At 37.7% G+C, this 14059-nt stretch overlaps 1 protein-coding gene across 1 annotated transcript; it reads right to left on the bottom strand.

Moving 5' to 3' along the window:
- Window positions 1–2851: 2851 nt before the first annotated feature.
- On the bottom strand, window positions 2852–12991 carry mdh1b (malate dehydrogenase 1B, NAD (soluble)). The gene is made up of 9 exons (XM_052127505.1): window positions 12945–12991; window positions 12728–12840; window positions 11907–12041; window positions 11512–11654; window positions 5256–5770; window positions 4105–4246; window positions 3721–3896; window positions 3129–3268; window positions 2852–3033 (listed from the first exon to the last, which is right to left on the bottom strand). Exons 1-9 carry the CDS (start codon window positions 12964–12966, stop codon window positions 2995–2997), a joined length of 1425 nt encoding a protein of 474 aa, XP_051983465.1. The 5' UTR covers window positions 12967–12991; the 3' UTR covers window positions 2852–2994.
- Between the last annotated feature and the right edge of the window lie 1068 nt (window positions 12992–14059).

The following is a 14059-nucleotide window of genomic DNA, read 5'->3' as shown; positions in this document are numbered from 1 at the left end:
CTTGCTTTTCAGCAGTCACTGTAACCCAGACACACATAGCTTCGTACATCTCTCTCTCTCCCCGTCTGCCTCTGTCTCCTCTCCTTAAATACTCCCGTCGCTCCTCACTGGAACATGAGACAGCCCAGACACCGCTTGGACACTCCCTGCTCGCCACAGCCATTCTCTCACAATATGTGGCTTTCTTGTGTCTATGGCTGCGTCCTCCGGAGGTCGCATTTGTCGGCCGCATATATCATTGAGGCTGTTTTGTTTCAGAAAAGCGAGTAGGACACTTCAAATGCAGCCTTCAAATGCGACCTTCTTTCATGGGAATTCGGAGGATGCATAAGGTGTATCCTTCGTGGGGACTCACAACCCACAATTCTTTGCTTCAACGGAAATGTCTAAAAAACATTTTTTTTAAAAGGGACTTTGCTGCTCTTCTCACTCGAATCGCTTGCACTTGTTAAAGAGTACAGTGTTGTCATAGCAACCATGTTACATTCTGTCTGTCCTATGATGGCCGTCTATTTTAAAGGAGATTTGTTTAAAGGAGGATGCTCTGTATACTGCAGACTTCAAAGGACACTTCCCACCTAGCACACAGCCTTCGAAAACGAGACACAGCCATGTAAAAGTAGTACGAGTGATCAGTCTGCATTACCATGGTGTTAATCACAGTCATCTGCTATTAATTTAAATCAAATATTTGCTGAGTGTGCACAAGGAATGGCAAGAAGAAAAACCAGGCATAACAAAGTGCAAATGAGGTAAAGCTACTATGTTGACAGCCAGATTGTGAAGGCATGCTGTGACCTTGCAACAGACCCAAAGGCAGATGGTCATGCTTTTTATAGTCACAGCAGGTGGCTGTAATCTCAATAAGTGGGGGCGATATGTCTCAAGAGTGGACATTACATTACAAACATTACATAGATCTGGATATTAACTAAAATTATTTTAGGTGTTCTTCCCTAACTTCTGAGCAGAGATGGTGATGTATACTTGCTACAATATTGGATGCTTTTGGAAAAGGTGTTACAATTAAGGCGATCAGATTTTGTTAAATCAGAGGGAGTTTATACCTGAGCCAGTGTCACACAACATTCTCCTTCCTCTTAAAACCAAACATAATTCTCCTGTTCAAATCCATCTGTTGACTTGCCTTTTGCCAAGCAGTTACCTCCATTACTTTTATATAGTGTGCATCTTACAGTGGCAAGAAAAGGTATGTGAACCCTTTGGAATTAGTTGGTTTTTTGCATTCATTTATCATAATATGTGGTATCATATTCATGAAAGTCACAAGTATACACAAACACATTGTGCTTAAGCTAACAACACACAAACAACTACAATCTTTCATGTCTTTATTGAACACATCCCTTAAACATTTACAGTGTTGTGGAGAAGTAAGTGAATCCTTTGATTTAATAACCGGTCAATCCTCCTTTGGCAGCAATTACCTCAACCATCATTTCTGGTAGCTGTGGATTAGACCTGCGTACCATTCAGAAGGAAATTTGGACCATTCTTCTTTACAGAGCTGCTTCACCTCAGCCATATTCTTGGGATGTCTGGTGTGAACGGCTCTGTTGAGGTCATTCCACAGCATCTCTATTGGGTTAAGGTCTGGGCCGTGACTGGGCCACTCCAAAAGATGGATTTTCTTTTTTGAAGCCATTCTGTAGTGGATTTACTTTGTTTGGGGTCATTATCCTGCTGTATCACCCAACTTCTACAGAGCTTCAGTGGGCGAACAACCACCCTGACATTATCATGTAGGTTATCTTGATAAACTTGGGAATCCATTTTTCTTCCCAAACAATTCAAACTCAGTTTCATCAGCTCACAAAACATTTTCCCAGTAGCGTTGTGGAGTGTAGAGGTGGTCTTTGGCAAACTTCTGGCACACAGCAATGTTTTTGTTGGAAAGCATCGGCTTCCTTCATGGTGTCCTGCCATGGAGACCATGCCTGTTTAATGTTTTCCATACAGTAGACTCATGTTAACTAGTTCCAATGATTCCTTCAAGTGTTTAGCTGTCTGTCAATCAAGGGTTCTTTAACTTATTGAATATTCTGTGGTGTTCACCTTTGAGTCATCTTGACTGAACGGCTGCTTCTAGGGAGAGTAGCCACAGTACTCCACTTATAAACAGTTTATCTAACGGTGGACAGATGAATATCTAAGTTCTTCAAGATCATTTTGTAACCCTTTCTCTAATTTGCTTTGTTGACATAATTAGCCTTGGGGTTCACATACTTTTTCCAACCTCCACTGTGAATATTTGAATGATGTATTCAATATGTACAAGAACACTACAATAATTTGAGTGTTATTAGTCAAAACAGATTGTGTTTGTTCATTATTGTAACTTGGATGAAGATCAAACCAGATTTCTAGACAAATTTATACATAAATGCAGGTAATTCCAGAGGGTTCACATACATTTACTTGCCACTGTGTCTCCTGTGTATACTTAGTGGTGCTTGCTAAGGCAACTTATTTGTGCTAGGTACATGAATTATACCAACATGCAGATTATTGAGGAGACGTCTGATGCTTTTGACATGACAATCATTTTGCACGTTCTCATTGTATTGTAGTTTCAGCAAATTATTGAGGCTTTACTGCCATTTTTATGCTATGTTGCTTATTTGGTATCTTTGGAGTGCAGGGTTTTTGGAAAGAGGGGGCGTGGCTAATCCAACGGCTCAGTCTTGTGGTAGTACAATGGCTAAAATCACTTGCAGCACCTTTTGAGGTTAATACATTTCCAAAAAATAGAGTAAAACATTGAGTGTTAAACATGGCAGTTTATATAGGCTTACTGCAAAGTCATCAAACATGCCATTTACAGGTAGCACTGAGATTGCACACAGCCAACCAAAATATAGTGATATATTCAATATATTGAAGAAAATGATAATAAAAAAAAAATCCACAAAGCTGTTAAAATATTAATTTAGTTAAAATCATTATCTGTCATTTTGATGGATTTATGGATCTTCAATCTTTCTGCAATATTCTAGCCGCAATGTCTCTCTCCTGTAATACAAATGCAAAAAACAATATTATTAACCAGGCAGCAACACATAAAACCTTCTGGCATGTATTATATTTAACTGGATTCATGCACTAACCATTCTGAGTTCATCAACACAAGTCCAAAGTTTCATCCTCAACTCCTCTGTTATAGTCACATCTGACCATACTGACCAGCATCCGTCTGTGAAGCTCACAGGCATTGAAAACACCAAACCTACTGGAATTCCAAATTGTCCTGAAGATTTGAAAAGATCAGTAATTGATCATGCATTTACAAGTATTAGCCTATAACAAACTATTATTATTACTAACACTACACTAAAACGAGAAAACCATAAAATGTGCATTCTAAAATAATAAGTCCAAAAACGTATTTCACATAATCTTTGAGATTTTTGCCAAAATGTGCATAATGTTTTCCAATATCTCATGGTACTACGCTGTAATGTTACTCAACATGAAACTTAATTGGAAACAATTATTTTAATTTTTTTTAAAGTTACAAAGACAAACGTTATTTATTGTTATTTTTTATGTGCATTGATGATTATTTAAAAAATGGGTCTAAAACCTTTTTGCATTACTTTGCATACTTGCAACAATACAGTATGCAACAATTTGCATACTTGTCTCATATTGTGCATTAATGTTAAACCATTTGATTGTGATTAAAACTGATGATCTTGCCTGTACTAAGTACACCCAATGAGAAGACTTTCTCTGCAGACACTTTATTGTTCCAGGCCTTTAAAACTGTGACTATTCCATTGGTTGTTGATATGGCTGTGGCTTTGTTGGTCTTGGATGAAACTGTGACACGGCGTTTATGTACTAAACCCATCAAATCTGACATCAGCCATTTCCTAATAAGAGAGACTACAATCACACTAGTGGCAAATAACACATATACTGTATATATGGAATGTGAATCTAAAGATGACAATCCAGTTTAACAGCTATACATCAGAGATGGCAAATTACTAATACAATCATAACCCTTATAATGATTCATAAAGCTTTAATTGAATATAAATGAAAGTGTGTAGAGTCATGCAACACAATGATCTTTACCAATCATAAATCATTTCCGTGACTTGCTGAGAAAAGCCATCTGGTCCCAAAACAGCACAATCACATTTGAAAACCTTTGCCATCTGTAGGTCAATGTGGGAACAGCCACTGATGTTGCCCCATATGATGACTTCAGTGATGTCTGCGAATTTAAGAAAAGTGGAATATTTGGACATAAACATACTTTTAAATTCTTGTAATCAGAGTACAGCTTTTATCTTTCAATTAGGATAATTAATTTTAAAGGAATATTTCCGAGTTCAATACAAGTTAAGCTCAGTCGACAGCATTTGTGGCATAATGTTGATAACACAAAAAATTCATTTCAACCTTTTCATTAAAAAAAGCAAAAATCATGGTTACAGTGAGGCACTTACAATGGAAGTAAATGAGGTCAATTTTTGGAGGATATGAAGGCAAAAATGTGAAACTTAAAAAGCACTTTAAATCTTCTGTTAATATAATTATTATTTGAGCTGTAAAGTTGTTTAAATCATCGTTTTTATGGTTGTTTAAGTGTTTATGGCATTATGTTGTCATGGCAATGAAGATGTAAAATTGGCTATACATTTTACACACATAAGGTTAGCTAGCAATTTTATCACACTAAAATCATGTTTTCTCGAATATTGTTTCCATTTGGTGGCTATACTTTGAAACAATAAGTATTTTAAGGTTTACGGATTGGACACATTCACTACCATTGTAAGTGTATTTCATTTTGTCAATTCGTTTTGAAAATAATTATGAATGGAATGAAAATAATCTAATCAAATTGACCTGAATCGGGATTTCATATTTTAGTTAAGAATTGTAATCCACACCAATATGCTGATTACTCAAAAAAATCTGCGAAATCCACATTTAAATGACATTTGAAATAATCTCATTATTCTCTGCTTTTGACAGTAAAAGGCAAAGAAACATTGCGCACAAAACTTGTGCACATTGGATTAGCCAGTGAGAAATGCAATTAAGGTGTTAACATGCAACAATCTACCCATGTCGATCAATTTATTCATACACCGTTACATGACCACACACGTTGGCTTATTAAACATAACCGGTGTTAGAACATGCTTTTAAACATGCTTAATGTCATAGGAAATATTTACACCTCGACTACGAAACTCAGAAACTATAATCGTTACCTTCTGTTTTCACTGACAATTTTTGTGCCAGCTGAGCTCTTGCCTCGTACTCCAGTTGCGTTGCCATGGCCACAAAATTGTGAGGGTCGATGGAGGGTGCATTCTCAATAAGTAGCGAGCACTTCAGATTAAGAAAGGAGTCTCCTGCCACCATCACTCTTACGTCTTTCTGTGCATTCGCCTCGATGAGTTGCCCGTAGCAACAAAAATTTCTTGTTACCCAGCTCACCATGTGGTCCTTGTCATCCTGCTCATCATTACTTTTGCACTCTGGCAGCAGATCATCCAGAAATATAATTAGGTGGGCTTCTTGGAATGCTTGGGTCTGTTCTAAATGGACAGTGACCTCATGGAGCTGAGGTAGGGCGAGGTCTTCTGTCTCCATCTTGAGCCCTTGTAACAACTCCTCGGAGCCTCCAACGTCCAGGAGATGAAGGCTGATGGTGGGGAGATCTGGGAACAATCCTGGCATGAACAGCTCAGGAATAAGGTTGTAGCAGATGGGGTTCAGAGCACTGAAAGACAGGTTTTGATGTGGGTTAGAAGGTAATACACCTATATATAAAGACGATACTGAACTTTTTAATGATATGCACTAAAGGTTCAGTCTGGACTGTTGCACGAGAAAAGGAATTCTTTTGTATATTGAATAGTCTTAAAAGTGATTTTGCTGCTACCAATGTTTCACACAAGTAACAAGCTAGTATTACAACTAGCCTTGCCTTCAGCTACAGCTTGCCTAGTTACGAAAAGACACTCAAATATTTGTTTTCATTATGTTTAAACTTATAATCAACAATGTTATGAAAAAAATCACCAATTTTGTGGCTGTTATTATATATTTCTGCACTGACCTTAAACCCTGAAACATTTAAAAACATTTTGAATGTAACAGTTTTGACTCAAAAACAGACATTTTTATCAGTTTATAAATTTTTTGTTCTTTTTAACCAATTCTAATATGTGCTATAGGACAAGGCACACAGAAATTGAGTGATACTACCATGATGTAATCAGTTATCTATTCAAATTATACATACAAACATTCCAAACATATTGACTTTTGAATAATGTAGCATTTTAGGGTTATAGCGATAACTAACTAGGTGATTGTCAGAAACCTGTCATGAAAATGCCCTTGTCATATTTAACACCAATCTACCTTTAGGACATATTATTGCATTGTCATTTTTTTTTTAGAACACGCTTTAAAAATAAAACCATTTAGGTTACAGTGAAGCACTTACAATGGAAGTGAATGGGGTCAATCCATAAACATTAAAATACTCACCGTTTCAAAAGTATAGCCACAAGACAATATGCATGTACACGGGATTTTAGTGTGATAAAATTGCTTACTAACAATTTCTGTGTAAAGCATTACAACTTTGTTGTCATGACCGCATAACATTGTAAACCTAAAACGACCCCAACATTTTTTAATTTAAACAAGTTTACTGCTCAAATAATACAATAATTAATGTAAGTGATTTTTTAAAATAATATTTCTACATTTAAACACTCCAAAAATTGGCCCCATTCACGTCCATTGTAAGTGCCTCACTGTAACCTCGATTTTTCCTTCTTTTTTTTTAAGAAATGTAGGGATGCGTGATACCATGCGAGGAGCGGACGTGTGAACGCCGAGCTCTATGCACTTTGCTAGCTTTTTTTTTCCAGATTAACATTTTTATTGGTTGCTTCTCAACATGACACATAACAAAGCAAAACATTCATATTCAGTCAACCATTAAACCCCATTGTTTCCCCAACCGATCCCCAACCTCACCCCGACCCACAACAAACATCCCTGTGGCCAAAGTCCGAGTACACAAGCACCACAAGCTCCTTCTTTTTATGGGGTTCCCCAACCATTCACATTCCATGTGGGGAAAGATAACCCACTCATTTAACATTTGACATGTTGATATAATAGAAAAAAATTAATTGTGTGTCAAAAAAAAGATTATACAGACCACATTCCCCATTAGTGCAACAATCAAACCCCGATCAAAACAAACACAAAAAGAACAAGTGCACATCAACCCCACGCACGACAGCGCCAACCGGCGTCAATCCCTCTAAACTCAAAAGGTCCATGTACCATCTTTGCCATCAGATTGCTCAATTTTGCCTCACAAATTTGCAGACTTCAGCCAATAGGCAGAATAAACACAAAGAATGTGTAGACTCATTCACAGAAATGCCTTGAAGGTGTGTTCCTCCACAAAACAAATTCCATCTGATATAAAGCTGTTCAGTTTCCTCGGACAGACAAACAAGTGTTCCATGAGCCGGCTATTTATAAGTGCAGCAGATGATGTAATCATTCTAATGTTCCGCAAAAATACTCCACAAAAACAAACTCCAGCCAACAGGAGGCATAAGCGCAAAGAACGAACAGATTCATCCACAACTGTTCCGAAGCAGTGTTATTCATAACAAGCTCCAGCTGCTAGGCGGAACCAACACAAAAAGAAACAAAACAGGCATCCCGGTTCCTCGGATGGTCAAGAGTCAAATTCAGTCGGAGGCCACATAAAAAAAAATACACCATAACTTACTCAGTCCGTCAACTTTATAAAAGACATCCTTTGTGTGGGCATGTGGCTATTTTGCGGTCATCCAGTGTACATTCTCAATCTAGCCAGGAACTTCAGTGTAAAAGCGATCTTCCATCAATGCAAAAGTTTCTTGAAAAAAAGCATTATTCCACAAAACATACTCCAGCCACTAGGTGGAGCCAACGCAAAAAGAAACAAAAATGGCACCTAGCTTCCTCAGGTAGTCGAGTCAATGTACAGCGAGTCAATCCACTCACATGAGAAACACCCAAGAGTTTACTCACCCATTGTTTCTATGAAGGACAGTGCTTGTTTTGGGCATAAAAATACCATCCTTGGTGTCTATTCTCAGTTTGGCCGGAAACATCAGTGCAAAAGCGATCTTCCGTTGATGTAAGAGTGTCTTAAATTCCTTGAACCGATCGCATTTCTCTCTAGACGAATTTGCAAAGTCCAGGAACAAGAATATTTTGTGATTTTTCCAAGAAAGCTTTCCTTTGCTCCTCGCCTGGCGCAACATGAGATCTTTACAGGATGAACTCAGAAATGTGTTGCTGTACTTTTGTTGATATGGTCTTTTAATGTCTCCAGAGCCTGAGGATTTTGACTTCTTTGCCATGTTTACCTCAAAGAGTAAATGTGTAACTGGGTGTATCGAATTTCACCAGATTATAAAATAAAATAATTTAAAAACTAGCAAAGTGCAGAGAGATCGCCGTTTACATGTCTGCTCCTCGCATAGCATCACGTGACCTCGATACACTCTGATTCTTAACTGTTCTAAGAAGACAATATGTCAAAGAATTCAAAATCCTCAGGCTCTGAAGATATTAAAAGTCACTTACGTGCTCAAGCTGACGCCCCTGAGAAACAGGCCGAAAGCCCCGGACTCAATTCAGACGGTGAACTGAAAGAAATCTGGCATGAATTGATGAATGTGTCGGCAATGCTGACGAAGGTTGTAGCAGGCTTGGAGGATCTTGCTGTAATATGGCGATCGATCACTTCCATGGAGACAATTCTCTGAGTTGGTTACAAGATTGTCGGACGTCGAGAGACAGATCGATTACCTGGAGTCTTCAAAGAGGGAATTAGCTGCTAATCCACTAGCATCCAAGATAGATTTGGAAAATGTTTGGGAAAAACTGGAGGCATTTGAGAATAGTAAACGATGAAACAATGTCCGAATTGTTGGAATTCCTGAGCACGAGGAAGGCCAAGATATGGTCAAATTCCTTGAAGAGCTCTTCCCAAGTCTGCTAGACATAACAGGCCATAAGCTGGAAACCAAGAGAGCTCACAGAGTCCTGGCTCAGAGATCCATGGAGGGAGACAGGCACCGATCAATTCTGGCCAAATTTCTGAGATCATCCGATAAAGATCTTGTGTTACGCGAGGCGAGGAGTAAAGGAAAGCTTTCTTCGAAGAACCACAGCATTTTCTTTTTGCAAGACTTCGAAGCGAATTCGACAAAAGAGAAACGTGATCGATTCTGGGAATGCAAGAATTTCTTACATCAAAGTAAGATCGCTTTTGCTCTGCTGTTCCAGGACAAATTGTGAATAGGTACTAAGGATGGACATAGAGAATTGACATGCCCACAGCAAGCACTGTCCTACATAAAAACATTGGAGTGAGTAAGACATTTGGTGATTTTCATGTTACTGCCAAGTGGACCGACTCACTGAACATACACTAGACGGTCCGAGGAAACTGAGCGCCTTTTAGTTTTGCTTTGTGCTGGTTCAGCCTAGCGGCTAGAGTTTGTTTTGTGTAGTGTCATTTCTTCAGGACAGCTTATGGATGAATCTGCTAGTTTTTGGTGCTTATGCCTCCTGTTGGCTGGAGTTGGTTCTGTGCAATATTTCTTGCAGGACACTGGAGTGAGTTTGACTGTCTGAAGAACTGAACAGACGTTTTTTTTTTTTTTTTTTTTGCTGGTTCAGGTAGAGGCTGGAGTTTTTTTTGTCGAGGAACACACCTTCGAGACAAGTGGATGAATCTACGCTTTTTTTGTTGTTTATTTATTCCGCTTATGGGTTGGAGTTAGTTTTATAGACAATTTTTTGCTATGTAATTCTGTCTTACAAAATCTGTATAGAAGCACCGTACTTGAGCAATCCGACGGCAATTTGTTGCGGGGGCTCTCAGGCGTAAATGGACTGTTAGACTTTATTGGGATGGAAGTCATGTGTGGGGTTAATGCACATGATTTTCTATCTGTTTGTTTTGTTCTGGGGAATGTTCGGGAGTTGATTGTTGCAGCAATGTGGAATGTGGTCTTTATAATTTTTTTTTTGACACACAATTAAATATTGTCAAAAATTCTTGCTAACCGATTAAGTATTCAATATTATGTGGTCAGTGGTGAATGATCAGACTCTGGTCACTACCATCTCACTTGACGGCACAAATGTGTTTGATATGGTAGAACGGTATTATCTTTTTAAGATTTTGGAATTATACGGGTTTGGGAATACTTTTATTGGATGGATTAAGTTTACTTGTGTAACTTTATAGACACGGTAACAGGTGTATGCGTGTGAGTGTGAATGTGTGTGTGAATGGGTGATTGGGACACAGTGTAAAGTGCTTTGTAACCTCTAAGGTTAAAAAAAAGTGCTATATAAGTGCAGACCATTTACCATAGAATGTTGAGATCGTTTGAAAATATGGTTCAACATTTCAGGATCACCAGATCTCAGTTCTTTAGGTATTTACAGCTGTGCCACCTGCTCTGTACTATTTTTTGGAGTAGCATACACCAAAGGTCACGAGGAATCAGTGTATTACTCCCTGTTCATTTAGAGTCTGGGGGAACGAGCTTCAACTTCTCTCAAAAGATTATGGGAGTAAGATTTAAACAGTATCGGAGGAGGGAGTGTGGGCTATGATTCTAAAAAATGTCATGTCTACATCAAGGGGAATGTTAGGGGGGAGGGGATTAATGTATCTAATTGATTCTGTATTTTATGTTTTATGTTATGTCTTGTGGATGGAATCAATAATAACTGTAAATAACAAACATGTATAAAATTATAACCACTCATGTGAGATGAAGTGTTCAATCATATCAGTAACCTTATAAAAGCTCTTTATTAAACATCGTTGCAGGGGCACCTCATGGGGGCTGCCATGTTAGCATCACATGACCAGCTGAAAACGACTCGCTTAATCTCATTAACTGCCCTGTTAGTGGACAATTGCACTCATGGATTAAATTAATTCTGTTTTATTGTGCATTGTGAATTTCTACAATGGCATTGGTAACTGAAAACTGCTGTGTTTGAATGATGCAGCATTCAGGCCACTAGGTGTCAGTGTAAGCTTATGTAAGCCACTTAGACATCCTTCAAATAATTACTGAGTTCACTTTTAACTTTAACTGAACCCAAAATATTCCTTTAAGAGAAAATTAAGGCACCTTGGTACCATGATGTAAAATGCTTTACAAATATACAGTATAATTTATATAAAAAAAGTGGTAATGAGAATTAAAGGTTAAAATGGGCATAACTGATGAAAATAATGTCACAATTTTAAAAATCTTAAAGACCTTTAAAATAGGGTTGATTTTTATATGTAAAAAATAATTTCTTATTTGTTTCTTTTGATTTTGGAGTAAAATATGACCAGGATATTTTCTTCACAGGTAAAGTTTTCCCAATAACTCAAAATGTCTTGATGTCCACCTGCTTATCCAGATGTGCAGAGGTCTGAAAGATTTGCATCGGTGAACTTCCTCCTGCACACAAAGTTCTTTGGTCTGAAGATTCTCTGCTGCGATTTTTAGCATCAGATCAGAGGTCATTTCTGAGGTGATGCCATAGTAACCCTGCAGAAAAGGGTTTTTCTGTATCATTCCACATTCTCTATCTTTTCACATAATAGAATAGTTTCAATGTTCATTTGGTAGATAATGTAATAAGCGAGATAATGTACAGTCAGATAGTCATTAATGATAAACCTCTCAATGGTGTTTAAACAACACATTCAGTTCTATACAGTATGTGGAGATGTCACAAACTTGACGTTTTGTCAAATACTTTTTCCTCTTTCCTGACATATCTCATTATTCAATGCAAACCTGAACATGCTCAAGGAAATCATTGAAGCCACCGAGCAGCTTGCCTTTCCCACCACGATCAATCAGCTCCCTCCAAACTATAGGAGAACTTGAATGCTTCCAGTCATTCGATGCACAGGTGTCATCCAGCCATTTCTAGACACAGATAAATAATCCAAGCTCAAAGTGTTGAATCAAAATGAAATAAAATGGCATTTTAGTTCAACATACTGATTAAAGGTGCACTTTTTTGTATGTGTCATTTTGGACTAGAGTGACACCTAGCGGCGTGGATGCAGCATCATTCAAAATCAATAGTTTTCAGTTACCGATGCCAGTCAGACATGCTAAATATAATCCAAGTATGAAAGTGTCCAATAAGTGAGTAGTATCCAGCTGGTCATGTGATCTCAACATGGCAGCCCCCATGATGGGACCCTCTCCATGTAGAGTTGAACAGCTTTTTTACAAGGTTACTGACATGACTACAGTCTTCATCTCATGTGTGCTCGTGAATTTATAGAGATGTTTCAAAATTACAAATATTATTTTAGAATAAATCTTTTTAAATGAAGGGGGAAAAAAAATACTGAGTGCACACATTGATGCCTGACTTGACTTTGCTTAAATGAGTTCACATTTACAATATAGTGTGCTGTTCAAAATTGTTCATAATGTTGACAAATGAACATTATTAACTCTTTTTTGACTAGACCATATAGTAAATGTGAACTAATTTAAGCAAAGTGACATCAGATCTGCTTGACATCAACAGGTGCTTCATCAACATGCAAATGATGAAAGATTTCTGAAAGCTAAAAAGGCTCATATTGCAGGTTTACCTTCCAGTCATCGGGGTGCACACAGATCTTATGAATGTGAAAATCAGGCAGGTTTCTTTGCAGCATATCAGAAAGTAGCTCAGCCTTTGCATAATAAGGACAATCAGCTTTGCCTGTACAGATGAATGCATAGAATATTTATACACAACAGAATAATGCATGTTTTATTAAAGTGTTATTTTTAGAGTTTGCTTCTGTAGCCACAAGCCCGACCAACCTGCAAGAACAAACTTTGCCATGTTTGAATCCCCACGCACAAGAGCGTCTGGTGTTGCCAGGACGACCAAACAAACACGAGAAGAAAACACGAGACATTACATGGTTTCATTTACTGCCATCTGGTGGTCACAAAATGAAGCGCCTACTAAGACAGTTTTTTGTTTTGTTTTGTTTTTTGTAATGCAGTGTGTACTTTGAAAACATAATGTTTGATTTGTAATAAATACGGCTTGCCACCATAGTTATTGTGGCATTTTGTCTTATTCTTCTAATAGTATTTTACTAATACACTTTATATTACAATATAAGACATTCATTATTATTTTTTGTATCAACAGCTCAGCTGTAATAACACGATGACTATGTTTTTCAAAAACTATTTGAAATGTGGACTCATCTGACCAATTAATCATGGTTCCACTGTCCTTTACGCACCGAGATTTGACCAGATTCCTTGAATCTTTTATATATATTGTGCACTGATGAGGGCGAAATGCCCCAAATCCTTCCGATTAGTCTTTGGGGAACATTGTTCTCAAAGTGCTGGATTATTTACTGAAGCATCTGTTGGAAAATTGATAAGTCTCGATTGATCCTTGCTCTTGAAATTTTTCGAATTGGGGTTGTAAATAAAGTAAGAAAATAAACAACTGTAAAAATAAATTTTCTGAAAAACACCCTAAATATCTTTTAAATATCTATAAATATCAAAGGTCTTACTAAAAGTTATGCTTTAACGTGAATTTTCACACTGAGTGTACACAATCACATCCTTTTCTGGTTGTATGGCCGGACCATGACTACGCATGCCCGACCCCCAATCGGGCTAATCAGCCAAGGAGAGGGATAAGCGCAGCGGGATGTGGCAGTTCGAGAGAGAGAGAGAGAGAGCGCCATACACAGTTGCCTTGTGTGTTTGTGTCTTTTTGTTTTATTAAATATTACTTAGACTGTTTAGCCGTTTCCCGCCTCCTTCTTGAGTATTTTTAACCTTGTTACAAATATGTAATCCCGTTACATGTATTCTGTTACTCCCCAACTCTGCAAAAAAACACGTGTCTACTGCACATTCATATTTCAACAACTTGTTAATTGGGGGTGACATTTTTTTCT

The sequence above is a fragment of the Xyrauchen texanus genome, chromosome 5 (assembly GCF_025860055.1).
Source record: "Xyrauchen texanus isolate HMW12.3.18 chromosome 5, RBS_HiC_50CHRs, whole genome shotgun sequence".
In the NCBI taxonomy this organism is placed as follows: domain Eukaryota; kingdom Metazoa; phylum Chordata; class Actinopteri; order Cypriniformes; family Catostomidae; genus Xyrauchen; species Xyrauchen texanus.
The sequence above is the reverse complement of the archived record's forward strand: the minus strand, read 5'-3'. Positions and strand labels throughout refer to the sequence as shown.

Excerpts from the sequence above, each read along its gene's own strand:
- mdh1b (XM_052127505.1), bottom strand. The coding sequence starts at position 12,966 with ATGGCAAAGTTTGTTCTTGCAG. Across the intron at positions 5,771-11,511 it reads CTGCACATCTGGATAAGCAG|TGCTCTGAACCCCATCTGCT; the intron begins GTGGACATCAAG and ends CCTGTCTTTCAG. Across the intron at positions 3,897-4,104 it reads ACGGAAATGATTTATGATTG|GAAATGGCTGATGTCAGATT; the intron begins GTAAAGATCATT and ends CTCTCTTATTAG.